The following is a 15,999-nucleotide window of genomic DNA, read 5'->3' as shown; positions in this document are numbered from 1 at the left end:
GGTACCTGACCCGGGAGGGGGGGGTCGAGGTTTGGGGCCAATGTAAAATTCCATCCGAGCAGGGGAACGCTCGGGCGGGATCCCACCGCACGCCTGTGCCGCCTCGAGACTGCGTGTGCCCTCAGGTCTGAACACAATCATCCTGAGGTCTTGGATGGCTTTGGACGCGTGCCGGACGGCCACCTCCGCGCGCTCAGCCAGCACGCGGGGACTCATCCAGCCCGCTCCTCCGCCATCCAGCACGTCCCCGATTCTGGTCACCCCGGCGGCCACAGCCTCCTCTCCGCCAGCCACCTGAAGTTATACGGCTGGAGGTGCGGATTCCTGAGCAGTGGCTCTCGCACGAGAGCCGCTACTCCTGACGCTGCGTCGCGAGGCGACCATGTTCCAGACAGTGAGGAGGTCCTGGTAAAAGACGGGCAACTCCCGCGAGGTCGGAAGGTGCCCCAGATTTATATGCAGCAGCTGCACGTCATAATTCAGGCCGTGCAACTGGCGGGAGAAATCCGTCGCCAGGGCACACCATCGTGGAGGAGGCTCGACGTAAAGGTATCTCTGCAGCGTCTGGAGGTGGAAGGTCACTACCTGTGTGCGAAAACATACGAGACCCTGACCGCCCTCCGCAAGCGGGAGATGCAGAACCTCGGCAGGGACCCAGTGCAGTCGGTTGTCCCAGAAGAACCGAACAAAGGTTCTCTGGATGTTTGTGACAAAGCCAGGGGGAGGGGTCAAAGGGACCAGCCGGTACCACAACATGGAGGCGACCAGCTGGTTTATGACGCGAACTCGCGCCCTGTAGGACAGCACTCGGAGCAGTCCTGTCCAGTGACTCAGGCGAGCGGAGACCTTGGTCTCCAGCTCCTGCCAGTTCACCGGCCAGGACTCTGTTTCAGTCAGGGATTCCTTTTGTTTATTACAAATACGTTATTACAAAACAATTACAAATATTCAAAGAATAAATATGAAAGATGCATCACCAATGGCTAACACCATCCATTTATCAATAACCTACAATTGCTACCTTCTATTTAGGAAAGGTTCATTGTTGGTTCTAGTTTTCCAGGGCATTGTCCTTGGTTTCAATCAGGGACTTCATACGCAAGCAGGCCAACCTCAATTGCCTGATTAAAGGCATCACAATACCCTTCCATCTACAATGCTTCGATGGCTGTATGGTGTTTAAAATGTTGTGTTTCTGTTCCCTGTGAAACTATTTAGAACATAGAACATAGAAAAGCTGCAGCACAAACAGGCCCTTTGGCCCACAAATTGCGCCGAACAATTTCCTTACCTTCTAGGCTCATCTATAACCCTCTATCTTACTAACCTCCATGAACCTGTCCAAAAGTCTCTTAAAAGACTCAATCGAATCCGCTTCCACCACCACTACCGGCAGCCGATTCCACGCACCCACCACCCTCCGAGTGAAAAACTTACCCCTAACATCTCCTCTGTACCCACTCCCCAGCACGCTAAACCTGTGGCCTCTCGTGACAACCATTTCAGCCCTGGGTAAAAGCCTCTGAGAATCCACTCTATCAATACCCCTCAATATCTTACACACTGGATGAGCACCCTCTCTTGCAGTGGGTCCTGACTTTCAGAAATGTCATTAAATGTTTCAGGTGAACTAATTAATTCCAATGTTAATTCAACTTTTTCTTTCAGGCCAAAGTTCTCTGCCGCTACTTTGAACAGGAACAGATGGATTTTACTGGGAAGAAGGTGATTGAATTGGGGGCAGGAACTGGGCTGGTGGGGATTCTTGCCATCCTGCTGGGTAAGTGAAGAAAACGTCAAGAGACAACACTCTGTAGGTGTGAGGAGAGTAAAATGTGGTACGGTCACTATGCACAATGACAAGACCTTGGGCTGAGTATTTCTGAAATTAAAAAGAGACAAGTTGTCGAAGCTTTTCATCTTGCACTCATCACGGCAAAAGTGCAAGAGTAGGAGAACAACAATTAATACTGCATGTGAAGAGAGAGCTGATTGGTTGGGACACTCCCCTCATGAAGTATAAATTGTTGTTCCCTTTCCAATTGGTATTCTTGTAAATCTGAACATCAATACATTAAAGAAAAACATCTTTGCCTATTGAGCCAAGAATTAATTCTGGCACATTCAGTGTAATATTTTAAAAAGAGCTTGAATCTTTTGAATCTAATCAATAACACAAGCAAATGGATTAAAAACAGGAGTTGGCCATTTGGCCCCTCAATCATGCATTTTTAGCAAAATACCCACACTCTTAAATTCCAGTCACCTTGCAATAAACATCAAGAGAAGTGGGAAAAATATAAATATCCAGGGAATGTATAAGATCATAAGAAATAGAGTGATTCAGCTTCTTGAGTCTGCTCAGCCATTTACCAAGATCATGTCTGACCAAGTGAGGCCACTTTCTTGTCTTTCTCCCATGTTCTCTTAAACCCTCCTCTGTCGAACAAAAATCTGTCTGACTCAGCCTTGAATATATTCAATGATCCAGCCCCACTGCTCTCTGGGCGAGAAAATTCCTAAGATCGATAACCCTGTAAGAGAAAGAGATTAGACCTTACATCTGTCTTAAATGGGAGGTTTTAAATTCACCCAAGAGGGGAAACATCCTCAGACAAGCTCACTTGGAATCATATGTTTTAATAAGTTCATTCCTCTTTCTTCAAAATTCCAATGGGTGCAGACCCAACCTGCTCAACCTTTCCTCAAAGGACAACCCCTTCATCCCAGAAAAAAGCCTAGTGAATCTTTGCTGTAAATATATCCCTCTGTGAGGAGACCAGCATTGTACACAGAACTCTAGGGATGGTCCCACCAATGTCTTGTACATTTAGAGCAACACACCCATTCTGTTATGCTCTTTTCCCTTGCAATGGACATTCCATTTGCCTTCCTAATAACTTGCTGTACCTGCATGCTAACTTTCTTGTGATTCATGTGCAAGGACACCCAGATCCTTCTGTACTACAGAATTCTGCAGCCTCTCTCCATTTAAATAACATTCTTCACTTGCATTCTTCCCACCAAAGAGGACAACCTCAAATTTTCCCACATTATATGTTAGGAATGGGTTAACAGACTTTCCTGTTAAGTCCTAATTTGATGTCAATTATCCAGTGATATATAAAGGGGCTTCAGGCGGCACTTGGGGTCGATGGAGAATTGGATGTGGAGTTGGATCAAAGAAATAAAGGTAGTTTATGAAGAAGCAGAACTTGCGTCTCCTTTACTAAACTGCAACCTTAGAGGCTCAAACAGTGGTAGCAGAGGATGGTTGTTGGTTCCAAGGGCTGCAAGTTACAACTCTTTCAAAGAAAAAAAAGGGAGAAGAATTCTAATCCACTACGGAGTGAGTAGATGACAACAAATGGCTGAACCCAGAGTGAAAGTGCCAGGATATGACTATCCACCATTATTTTCAGAAACTGAACCTTATGACCAATGGAGAAGCAAAGTCTTCATGTGGACGGCGGTCACCGCTTTGAGTAAAAGAAAGCAAGGAATGGCCTTGGCTCTTTCTTTACCACAAAGAAGTAAAGTTAGTCAAAGTATTTTCTGAATGGGAGTCGGAACATTTGGACTCGGAGGAAGCTCTGGATAATTTATGGATAAGATTTCTCAGGATGACTGATTAACTGCGTGTGAAGCCTGGTCAGATTTTGATACTTTTCGGAAATCGGAGGATATTTCTATTGAAGAATATGTGATGGAATCTAACAGACTATATATAAGGCTACAAAAACACTGGCTGGAAATTCCACAGTCCCTGTTGGCATTTAAGTTACTGGACTGTGCTAAAGTGACCAATCTGGATAGGCTCCTGGTTTTAACAGGAGTTAAATTTGCAGACAAAGATACCTTTATATGATCAAATGTTAGAGGCCTTAAAAAATTCTTGGGGAAACATTCTATACCCACAGCTTTTATGCCACGAATAGGTCAATCCGTGATAAAACAGACGATAGCACAGACACTGTCCACAGGATGGAGAGATCGTACAGGCACAAGCCGGCTACAGGAATATGGCAGACGATGAGGAGGAGGGATATGGAGAGGGGTAGCAGAAAAGTGAACACCAGAAATACCCAGGACATGAATAATCGGTGTTTTCGGTGAGAAAAGGTTTTAGATCGACACAGCCAGCTTAAAGCAGATGCTTTAGCAAAATACCATAAGCTTTCGGAGCACTGCTCCTTCGTCAGATGGAGTGGATATCTGCTCTCAAACAGTGCACAGACACAGAAATCAAGTTACAGAATACTAATTAGAATGCGAATCTCTAAAGCCAGCCAGGTCTTAAAGGTACAGACAATGTGGGTGGAGGGAGCATTCAACACAGGTTAAAGAGATCATAGAAAGATCATAGAAACCCTACAGTGCAGAAGGAGGCCATTCGGCCCATCGAGTCTGCACCGACCACAATCCCACCCAGGCCCTACCCCCACATATTTACCCGCTAATCCCTCTAACCTACGCATCTCAGGATTCTAAGGGGCAATATTTAAACTGGCCAATCAACCTAACCCGCACATCTTTGGACTGTGGGAGGAAACCGGAGCACCCGGAGGAAACCCACGCAGACACGAGGAGAATGTGCAAACTCCACACAGACAGTGACCCAAGCCGGGAATCGAACCCGGGACCCTGGAGCTGTGAAGCTGTGAAGATGTGTATTGTCTCCAGACAGAACAGCCAGTGAGATTCTACAAGTCCAGGAGGCAAGCTGTGGGGGTTACTGATAATGTGACATAAATCCAACATCCCGGTTTAGGCCGTCCTCATGTGTGCGGAACTTGGCTATCAGTTTCTGCTCAGTGACTCTGCGCTGTCGTGTGTCGTGAAGGCCGCCTTGGAGAACGCTTACCTGAAGATCCAAGGCTGAATGCCCGTGACTGCTGAAGTGCTCCCCCACAGGAAGAGAACAGTCTTGCCTGGTGATTGTCGAGTGGTGTCGAGCCTTCAACATGTCATTGATGAAGACTAACATCTCGCCAAGGCCATCCCCACACCCCCACTTCTTGCCTTCAAACAACCGCACAACCTCAAACAGACCATTGTCCGCAGCAAACTACCCAGCCTTCAGGAGAACAGTGACCACGACACCACACAACCCTGCCACAGCAACCTCTGCAAGACGTGCCGGATCATCGACACGGATACCATCATCTCACGTGAGAACACCATCCACCAGGTACACGGTACATACTCTTGCAACTCGGCCTACGTTGTCTACCTGATACGCTGCAGGAAAGGATGTCCCGAGGCATGGTACATTGGGGAAACCATGCAGACACTACGACAACGGATGAATGAACACCGCTCAACAATCACCAGGCAAGACTGTTCTCTTCCTGTTGGGGAGCACTTCAGCGGTCACAGGCATTCAGCCTTGGATCTTCAGGTAAGCGTTCTCCAAGGCGGCCTTCACGACACACGACAGCGCAGAGTCGCTGAGCAGAACCTGATAGCCAAGTTCCGCACACATGAGGACGGCCTAAACCAGGATGTTGGTTTTATGTCACATTATCTGTAACCCCCACAGCTTGCCTCCTGGACTTGTAGAATCTCACTAGCTGTTCTGCTCCCTCCACCCACATTGTCTGTACCTTTAAGACCTGGCTGGCTTTAGAGATTCGCATTCTAATTAGTATTCTGTAACTTGATTTCTGTGTCTGTGCACTGTTTGAGAGCAGATATCCACTCCATCTAACGAAGGAGCAGTGCTCCGAAAGCTTATGGTATTTGCTACCAAATAAACCTATTGGACTTTAACCTGGTGTTGTGAGACTTCTTACTTTGATCAGATAGCCAGTTACCTATCCAATCGGCCAACTTTCCCTCTATCCCACACCTCCTCACTTTCATCATAAGCCGACCATGGGGGACCTTATCAAACGCCTTACTAAAATCCATGTATGTGACATCAACTGCCCTACCTTCATCAACAATACCTCCTCAAAAAATTCAATCAAATTTGTGAGGCACGACTTGCCCTTCACGAATCCGTGCTGACTATCCTGGATTAATCCGCATCTTTCTAAATGGTCGTAAATCCCATCCCTAAGGACCTTTTCCATCAATTTACCAACCACCGAAGTAAGACTAACCGGTCTAGAATTACCAGGGTCATTTCTATTCCCTTTCTTAAACAGAGGAACAAAATTCGCCACTCTCCAGTCCTCTGGCACCATCCCCGTGGACAGTGAGGACCCAAAGATCAAAGCCAAAGGCTCTGCAATCTCATCCCTTGACTCCCAAAGAATCCTAGGATATATTTCATCAGGCCCAGGGGACTTATCGACCTTCAGTTTATTCAAAACTGCCTCCCTCCGAACATCTATTTCCTCCAGCCTATTAGCCTGTAACACCTTCTCTTCCTCAAAAACATGGCCCCTCTCCTTGGTGAACACTGAAGAAAAGTATTCATTCATCACCTCGCCTATCTCTACTGACTCCATACACAAGTTCCCACTACTGTCCTTGACCGGCCCTAACCTCACCCTGGTCATTCTTTTATTCCTCACATAAGAGTAAAAAGCCTTGGGGTTTTCCTTGATCCGACTCACCAAGGACTTCTCATGTCCCCTCCTAGCTCTCCTGAGCCCCTTTTTCAGCTCATTCCTTGCTAACTTGTAACCCTCAATCGAGCCATCTGAACCTTGTTTCCTCATCCCTACATAAGCTTCCCTCTTCCTTTTCACAAGACATTCCACCTCTTTCGTGAACCATGGTTCCCTCACTCGGCCATTTCCTCCCTGCCTGACAGGGACATACCTATCAAGGACACCCAGTATGTACCAGAAAATCCAGCCACAGAACCTTGTAGCCATCCCTGCCAATCAACTTTGACATTAGTTCTAGTCATTAACTATTCTGTACCAGCACCAATCTGTCAAGAGCCAATGGCAGTTATAGCTGAAATTGTAGTTGTTTAATTAATCCAAGTGCGGGTGCACTGAGTACCTTCCTAATCTTATATTTCCTTATAGCAGGAAGGAGGACATGGAAGTAGCAAGTGATGTAAGGAGAATGGGAATGTAGGAAGGAGGGGCTTATATAGGAGTATATGTTTTGAAACGAAATCACGCAGGACGTTGAATTCAGCAAGATCCAACCATGGATAGAAGCATCGAGTGGCATCGTATCAGTCCAATGAAATCAAGTCAGGTTGGAATGGAAAGAGAAAGATTTCAGTTTAGTGATAAAATGAAGATTGCCAATCAGGTGACAGGCTTTTTAAAGAAGCCAGTCCAACTCACGGCATGCTGGCACGGTGACACAGTGGTTAGCACTGCTGCCTCACAGCGCCAGGGACCCGGGTTCAATTCCCGGCTTGGGTCACTGTCTGTGTGGAATCTGCACATTCTCCCCGTGTCTGCGTGGGTTTCCTCCGGGTGCTCCGGTTCCCTCCCACAGTCTGAAAGCTGTGCGGGTTAGGTGGATTGGCCGTGCTAAATTGCCCCTTGGTGTCAGTGGGACTAGCTCGGGTGAATACACTCGTGACTCACCTGAGGAAGGAGCAGCGCTCTGAAAACTCGTGATTCCAAATAAACCAGTTGGACTTTAACCTGGCGTGTGAGGCTTCTTACGATGTGATCACCTTTTCTTTCTTCCAAAACATTCCATCAAGAGTTATTGAAAACAGGTCAATAAATGTCGCCCAATGAATAAGGCGATCGATTGCTCTGCCCAGTACTCAGTGCCAAATCACTGCAAAAGTGCATCATTCGCCGTGTTCATCTGCCTTGTCCAGGATTTCTCTGTCCACATTTACCATTTACAGGACTGTCACAGAAAAGCAATAAATGGAAATAAGTTGTTCCTCTCTAACATTCCTCCGGCAGGTGGTGATGTAACTTTGACTGACCAACCGAATGTTGTGATTCAATTACAGTACAACGTCAGCAAAAACATCCCCGAGGTCGGCATCAAGCGTGCAAAAGTGTCTGCTTTACTGTGGGGCAAAGACCACAAACAGTTCCCCACAGACTATGACTTCATCTTTGGTTCAGATATCATCTACAGGCCATCAGAATTCCACTCGCTGATAACGACCCTGCTCTACCTGAGCAAACAAAGTACCACCATTTACTTCTGCTCGAAGATGCGCAAACACATGGGAGTCATCGATTTCTACGAGAAGGTTCTTCCAACTCATTTTGATTCCACAATTGTTCACAGTGTCCCAGAACAAGAAATCAATTTGTACAAAATTACCAGGAAAGAGCCTGTCGCATAACGGGTTAATGCTGCAGAGAATCTCAGAGGTCACATCAATGAAATATACAAGATCCAGATGGGCTTCACATCCCAGAGTTGGATAGTTGAATGGTGCACAGAGTGAGATTTTTTTATTTCGCCCTATTCCTGGATCTAACTTTAACCCCGACACTGATGCACTGTCCCCGTCTTTATTGGTATCATTGTATTCTGAAAAGACTAACTGGATGCTGAGGCAACCTGACAGTCATCTTAATTCACCTTACACCGAGCTCAATTCGAACCGTGCAGAGCGCAACTCAGAAATGATGGATTTACCCTGTCCGATCATTCCTCTCCTATTGCGTTCTCCTGTGTGATGATTACAGAAACAGAGGGCAGAATGGTGCGGCCTTGTCGCGGTGGAGGGCGGGCCTGGAAAATATGGTGAGCTGTTCAATATTCCATTGTCTGCAGCGGGACCGGAAAATCCCAGCAGTGGGAGGAGTTGTAAAACTCTGCCCACAATCTTGTTTGAATTAAGCGGGATGCGGCAGTGTTGACCAGACGTGAATGAATTAGCTCTTCAATACTGAGGGGGAGGGGTGGGGAAGTGGGGGGGAGGGGTGGGGAAGTGGGGGGGGGAGGGGGGGGGGAGGGGTGGGGAAGTGGGGGGGGAGGGGTGGGGAAGTGGGGGGGGGAGGGGTGGGGGGGGAGGGGTGGGGAAGTGGGGGGGGGAGGGGTGGGGGGGGAGGGGTGGGGAAGTGGGGGGGGGAGGGGTGGGGAAGTGGGGGGGGGGAGGGGTGGGGAGGGGTGGGGAAGTGGGGGGGGGGAGGGGTGGGGAGGGGTGGGGAAGTGGGGGGGGAGGGGGGGGGAGGGGGGGAAGTGGGGGGGGAGGGGGGGGAGGGGTGGGGAAGTGGGGGGGGAGGGGTGGGGAAGTGGGGGGGGGAGGGGTGGGGAAGTGGGGTGGGGAAGTGGGGGGGGAGGGGTGGGGAAGTGGGGGGGGGAGGGGTGGTGGGGGGGGGAGGGGTGGGGAAGTGGGGGGGGGAGGGGTGGTGGGGGGGGGAGGGGTGGGGAAGTGGGGGGGTGGGGGGGTGGTGGGGGAGGGCGGGGGGGGCGGGGGTGGGGGTGACCCTATCTCAAAGCATTGTGGGACTGCAGTAGTTCAAATAACAAACTGATCAACAGCTTCTCAAGAACAATGAGGGATGGACAATGAATTCTGGACTTACCAACGACCCTCACATCTCAAGAATGAATTAAAATACGATGAGATATAAACCGGTGACTGTCTTGGTTTTGATTCATTATCTTTGCTACATTTTGAGGTGATTTTCAACATTTAAGAGAACAATTACTTTTGCTGGAAGCGTCAGTCAGAACTCCGCGCCAGAAATTCAGTATTTTAACTGTGAGAGAAGGTTGGATAGGTGCACAATGTGATTCATTCGAACAGAGGAGGCCCATGAGAGATTTAACTGAGGTGTAAAGATTTGCGAGGGGCATGGATAGAGCAGGAAGGTAATTAGTGCTCTTTGCAGACAGAATAATCAGGCAGCAATGATTTAAGATAATTGGGCTAGAAGGTTTTTAGAAGTGCTTTCACCCCGAGAATGGTGGGGAGGAGGGGTTAGGGAGGAGGGGTTAGGGAGGAGGGTGTTAGGCAGGAGGGGTTAGGGAGGAGGGGTTAGGGAGGAGGGTGTTAGGGAGGAGGGGTTAGGGAGGAGGGTGTTAGGGAGGAGGGTGTTAGGGAGGAGGGTGTTAGGGAGGAGGGTGTTAGGGAGGAGGGTGTTAGGGAGGAGGGTGTTAGGGAGGAGGGTGTTAGGGAGGAGGGGTTAGGGAGGAGGGGTTAGGGAGGAGGGGTTAGGGAGGAGGGTGTTAGAGTGGGGTGTGCAGGAATTCACTGCCCGAATAGGTGATAGAGGCAGAAACTCTCACTGCATTGAAAATAAAAATCATAGAATCTACAGTGCAGAAGGAGGCCATTTGGCCCATCAAGTCTGCACAGACTCTCTAATCGTACCGAGGCTCTTCCCTCCGCCTGATCCACAGAACCCCACATATTTAGCATGGCCAATCCACATAACCTGTGTAGCTTTGGACACTAAAGGGTAATTTAGCATAGCCTATCCACCTAACCTGCACACCTTTGGACACTAAGGGTCAATTTAGCATGGCCAATTCACCCAACCTACACACCTCTGGACACTAAAGGGTAATTTAGCATGGCCAATCCACCTAACCTGCACACCTTTGGACACTAAGGGTCAATTTAGCATGGCCAATCCACCTAACCTGCACACCTTTGGACACTAAGGGTCAATTTAGCATGGCCAATCGAAAAAAGAACATAAAAACAAACGAACGAGGAGCAAGAGTAGGCCATCTGTCCCCTCGAGCCTGCTCTGCCATTTAATATGATTATGGCTGATCTTTTGATAAATACATGAATAGGATGGGAATGGAGGGATATGGTCCCTGGAAGGGTAGGGGGTTTTAGTTCAGCCAGGCAGCATGGTCGGTGCAGGCTTGGAGGGCCAAAGGGCCTGTTCCTGTGCTGTAATTTTCTTTGTTCTTGTTCTTTGTTCTTTTCATGGACTCAGCTCCACTTACTCACCCTATCACCACAACCCTTAATTCCTTTACTGATACAAAGAACAAAGAAACTTACAGCACAGGAACAGGCCCTTCGGCCCTCCAAGCCTGCACCGACCATGCTGCCCGACTGAACTAAAGCCTGGTACTGGCTAATGAGCCTGGACAGGTGTCGGATCTCTCAGTGGGGGAGCATCTTGGGGATAGTGATCATAACTCTATCTCCTTTACGCTAGCATTGGAAAGAGATAGGATCAGGCAAGCTAGGAAAGTTTTTGTCTGGAGTAAGGGGAAATATGAAGCCATCAGGCAGGAGATCAGAGGCGTAAATTGGAAGGAGGCATTCTCGACGAAAAGTATTGAAGTAAGGTGGCAGATTTTCAAGGAATGCTTGTCTGCAGTTCTGCATGACAACGTTCCGATGAGACAGGGAGGTGTTGGTAGGTTATGGGAACCGTGGTGCACGAAAGCTGCGCTGAATCTAGTGAGAAAGAAAAGGAAAGCGTACAAAAGGTTCAGAGAGCAAGGCGATGATAGGGATCTAGATGAGTATACGGCTTGTAGAAAGTGACTAAAGAAAGAAATTAGGAGAGCCAGAAGGGGTCACGAGAAAGCCTTGGCAGGAAAGATTAAGGAGAACCCTAAGGCGTTCTATAAATATGTGAAGAGTAAAAGGATGAGATGTGACGGACTAGGACATATAAAAGGTGAAGGTGAGAAAGTCTGTACCGGAAGAAATAGCAGAGGTGCTTCATGAATATTTTACCTCGGTATTCACTGTGGAAAAAGACCTGGATTGAGGCGGACTGAAAAGATTGAGTATGTGGACATTAAGAAAGAGGATGTGTTGGAAACTTTGAATAGTATCAAGATAGATAAGTCACCGGGTCCGGATGGGAAGTACCCCAGGTTACTGTGGGAGGCAAGGGAAGAGATTGCAGAGCCTCTGGCGATGATCTTTGCGTCGTCGATGGACCTGGGCCTGGGCCGCTCCCTGAAGGACACAGGGCCACCATTGTGCTTTTTGCTGACAAACAGAAAGCTTTCACCCCTCTCTCTCTCTCTCGTGTCTCATCTCACTCACATTCTGCCCCTTCCATTCACTCTGTGCTGCTTTCTGGAGGAAGCTGCCAGCTTTATCCGCCACAGAGCATCTGCCAAAAAGAACATCAGATGAAACCTTCCATTCCCCAAGTCCCTCTTTCCTCTCTGTTCCTCGCTGTCTTTCCGGAGGAAATGGGATGGGAAGCTGATGGGAAAAGATTTGCAGGGCTCCAGGGACAAGGTGGAGCAGTGGGACTGGCTCGATTGCTCTAGCAGAGAGTCGACACCAGCTGAATGGGCTGAATGGCCTCCTTCATTCTGTGGCTATTCTTTGGTTGACACACAATAGATAGTCAATATCTTTTCCCAAAGGGGAGTCTAAAACTAGAGGGCATGGGTTTAAGGTGAGAGGGGAGAGATACAAAAGTGTCCAGAGGGGCAATCTTTTCACACAGAGAGTGATGAGTGTCTGGAACAAGCTGCCAGAGGTAGTAGTAGAGAGGGGCACAATTTTACCTTTTAAAAAACATTTAGACAGTTACATGGGTAAGATAGATGTAGAGGGATATGGGCCAAATGTGGGGAATTGGGACTAGCTTAGGGGTTAAAAGAAAAAGGGCAGCATGACAAGTTGGGCCAAAGGGCTTGTTTCCATGCTGTAAACAGCTATGACACTATGACAACTTGTCATTTGGGTCTCAACTTCAAGTTTCTAGGTGTCCAGATCACCAACAACCTGTCCTGGTCCCCCCATGCCGACACTATAATTGAGAAAGCCCACCAACAAGTCTACTTTCTCAGGAGGCTAAGGAAATTGGGCATGTCAGCTACGACTCTCACCAACTTCTACAGATGCACCATAGAAAGCATCCTTTCTGTGTCACGGCTTGGTCTGGTTTCTGCTCTGTCCAAGACTGCAAGAAATTACAAAAGGTCGTGAATGTAGCCCCGTCCATCACGCAGACGAGCCTCCCATTCATTGACTCTGTCTACACTTCCCGCGGCCTTAGAAAAGCAGCCGGCATAATTAAGGACCTCATGCACACATTCTCTCTTCCACCTTCTTCCGTCAGGAAAAAGATACAAAGTCTGAGATCACGTACCGACCGACTCAAGAACTTCCCTGCTGCCCTCAGACTTTTGAATGGACCTGCTACATATTAGATTTATCTTTCTCTACACCCTACCTATGACTGCAACACTACATTCTGCACCCTCTCTTTTACTCCTCCCCGATGTACTCTATGAACGGTATGTTTTGTCTGTACAGCATACAAGAAACAATACTTTTCACTGTATCCCAATACACGCGACAATAATAAATCAAATCAAAATCCTCCCAACTCTTTCCTCCATGATAGATCGCAGCATTTAAAGAACACGCCCAGGGCCCAGTGCTGAGTCTGAGGGTATCTGACTACAGTAAGGTGAGTGATACAGGAGGGTCTCACTGTCTGAGGGAGGTGAGTCTTAGCCGGGGGTGCGTGAGTGACCCAGGTTAATCTGACACTCCAGGGACAGTTGGAATGGAGCTTTCCCCCGGGCTGTCCCCTCCCCGTGTCTGCGTGGGTTTCCTCCGGGTGCTCCGGTTTCCTCCCACAGTCTGAAAGACGTGCTGGTTAGGGTGCATTGGCCGTGCTAAATTCTCCCTCAGTGTAACCCGAACAGGCGCCGGAGTGTGGGCGACTAGGGGATTCTCACAGTAACTTCATTGCAGTGTTAATGTAAGCCTACTTCTGACACTAATAAATAAACTGAAACTGAAGGTCAAGGTGCTGCTGTGACAATGCACTCTTGTTTAAACACTCTGCAATGCTGAGACTGGGAGAAGTGACCAACAGGGGGCAGCATTGCAGCTTCTGTCCCCCTATTGAAACTGGGATTGTTGCTCCATCTGCTGCACAATCCCAACCCCATCCACTGGGGGCAACCTGGACAATGGCTGCAGACAGACCTCACTGCGCAAGCGCCGCAATGACACCCCCACCGCCGGCGGCCATTTTGCGTTGCCAAGGGAGACGGCCACCGGCCATATTCCCTTGCCAAGGGAGGCGGCGGCGGCGGCCATCTTGCGGTTGCCAGGGGAGACGGCATCAATGCGGCGGCGTCCCGCGCGCTGACCTCTGGGAGCATTCCCGCCCCGCACATGCGCACAGGCAGCCCCCGGGAGCGTTACAGCGACGCCTGGTGGCCGGGAAGGGCAATAGCAGCAGCACAGTCTCTGCCCAAAGGCTTCCCCAGTTCAGCTGCTCAGAGACACTGGGAATGTCTTCAAGTGGAAACTTCAGCTTCTCACATTCACCCCCTGTGTTCAGTCATTGTTTCCTAGGCAACCTCTGTAGTCACATCACAAACAACCTGTTCACATTGAAGGCCATGGCAATCTGGACCATTCGGCTTCAAAGACATTGAGCTTTGAAATTTCAATTGAAATGTTGGAGATGAGAGTTTATCGATGCAAGTCATGTTGCATGTGGAACGCTCATGATGCCACAATTAGAGCGGTGCAGACATCTCACAGGGTTGTGTGACTGGAGGAGATGTCAGAGACGGGCTGGTTAAATATAGAGGGACACGGTCTGAAGCTAAGTTTTGGGTAAAAGATGGCAGTAATGTTGTGACATTAATTTAGCTTCAGGTAGTTGCTGGGGAGGGGGGATAGAGAGGCTGGGGGGTGAGGTTTGTATTGGACCAAATAGTTTGCTTTTATCACGAGACGGCGATTTCATGGTCATTATTCCGGAACCTACGTTGTGTAAGGTGACCATGAAACTGTCGTCTGGTGTCATGAACCTCGGCTAACACTCGGCAAAATACAGACTATTCCGCATTCCCCACCATATCGATGAACATGTCTGTCAAGCTGCAGCGGGAGGGAGTGAACTCCCAGGCGGAGTTGCATGTCTCACATCACAGGTTGAGTGAATCTAACAACTCAAATGAAAGGGATTGAATTGTGAAATTCCATTGGGAATTTAGGTCGGCAATTGTTGAAATATAGACTGATTTCATAAAACTTCACGAGAAAACACACATGAATCCGATTATTAACTGACTTTAACAGCACTTAATTGTGAATAAATAGTTATACAGGTTGTAAAAAGAGGAATATTCGCACCAATTACTGAGCAGCAGGATTAACCTTTTATTTACAAGACTCAATCGCATATAAAACACGTCACATGTGGAACAGATTTAACTTAAAACTAGCGCAGATCAGACAACAGAATCAAGCTAATTGTAAATGAAAATCACAGATAATACGAATGTAACTCCCCTCCCTCCTGTATTTTGTAGTTTGTGTCCAGCTCCTCTCCCCTCCACCCCCTCCACCACCCCCCGGGGGTCACTGTCCCCCGAGTCTTCAATCTCCAACAGTGCTCTTGCTCTCTTGCCGCCAGTTGTGGACATTTGCCTTCACTTGTCCTTTTCCTGGGGCACAAACACCTTGGTGGAGCGGGACAGCAGCTTCTGGCCACTGCTGCCATCTGGCCGCTGATCTTTCCCATGACTCCTTCAGCAATTGGAGCAAACTCCTCAAGACCAGAGAGATTGTGTCTGCGTTGACAGTTGAGACAAAGAACCAGGAGCTCCTCTTCCAGCGGATCACTTGTTTCTGCAACAACTTCCTTCTCATAAACTCTGTCAGCAAAGAGCCAGCCAAGATCTAGAAGCTCCTCTGGTGGATGGTCAGCGTATGTTTCTGTGTCTTCATTATCTCTGTTCCAGCCCGTCTGAGAAAGGAAGGTGAGAAACCTGCAATCTCCTCCTCTGGTCCAGTGGTTACCGGCTGCTCCAACCTTCTTGTGTAGAGCCAGGTTCAGTTATTTTCTCACTCAACGGGCCGATGAACAGATATTGGAAAGAAAAAGATTGGCACAACATTAAACATGAGTTCAAAAATAAAGCTCAGATATAAACAGAAACATCTTGCTGAGCAATGAACACAATTTTGAAGCAATAAATTGATAATGTTAAAACATGAGTAATAAATAATGATGACCATTCGCACTCTCACACACTCTCTCGCACACACACACACTCTCTCGCACACACACACGCTCTCTCATGCACACACACTCTCACACTCACATACTCTCTCACACACACGCTCTCTGGCACACACTCTCTCTCGCACAGTCTTGCACACACCCTCTGTCG

General features: G+C 48.4%; 1 protein-coding gene across 1 annotated transcript; it reads left to right on the top strand.

The window, feature by feature from the left end:
• Positions 1 to 456: 456 nt before the first annotated feature.
• Positions 457 to 8,239, top strand: LOC144484376 (EEF1A lysine methyltransferase 3-like). The gene is made up of 3 exons (XM_078202898.1): positions 457 to 549; positions 1,669 to 1,780; positions 7,845 to 8,239. Exons 1-3 carry the CDS (start codon positions 457 to 459, stop codon positions 8,237 to 8,239), a joined length of 600 nt encoding a protein of 199 aa, XP_078059024.1.
• Positions 8,240 to 15,999: the final 7,760 nt, after the last annotated feature.

This window comes from Mustelus asterias, unplaced genomic scaffold (genome assembly GCF_964213995.1).
Source record: "Mustelus asterias unplaced genomic scaffold, sMusAst1.hap1.1 HAP1_SCAFFOLD_102, whole genome shotgun sequence".
Lineage (NCBI taxonomy): Eukaryota > Metazoa > Chordata > Chondrichthyes > Carcharhiniformes > Triakidae > Mustelus > Mustelus asterias.
The sequence above is the reverse complement of the archived record's forward strand: the minus strand, read 5'-3'. Positions and strand labels throughout refer to the sequence as shown.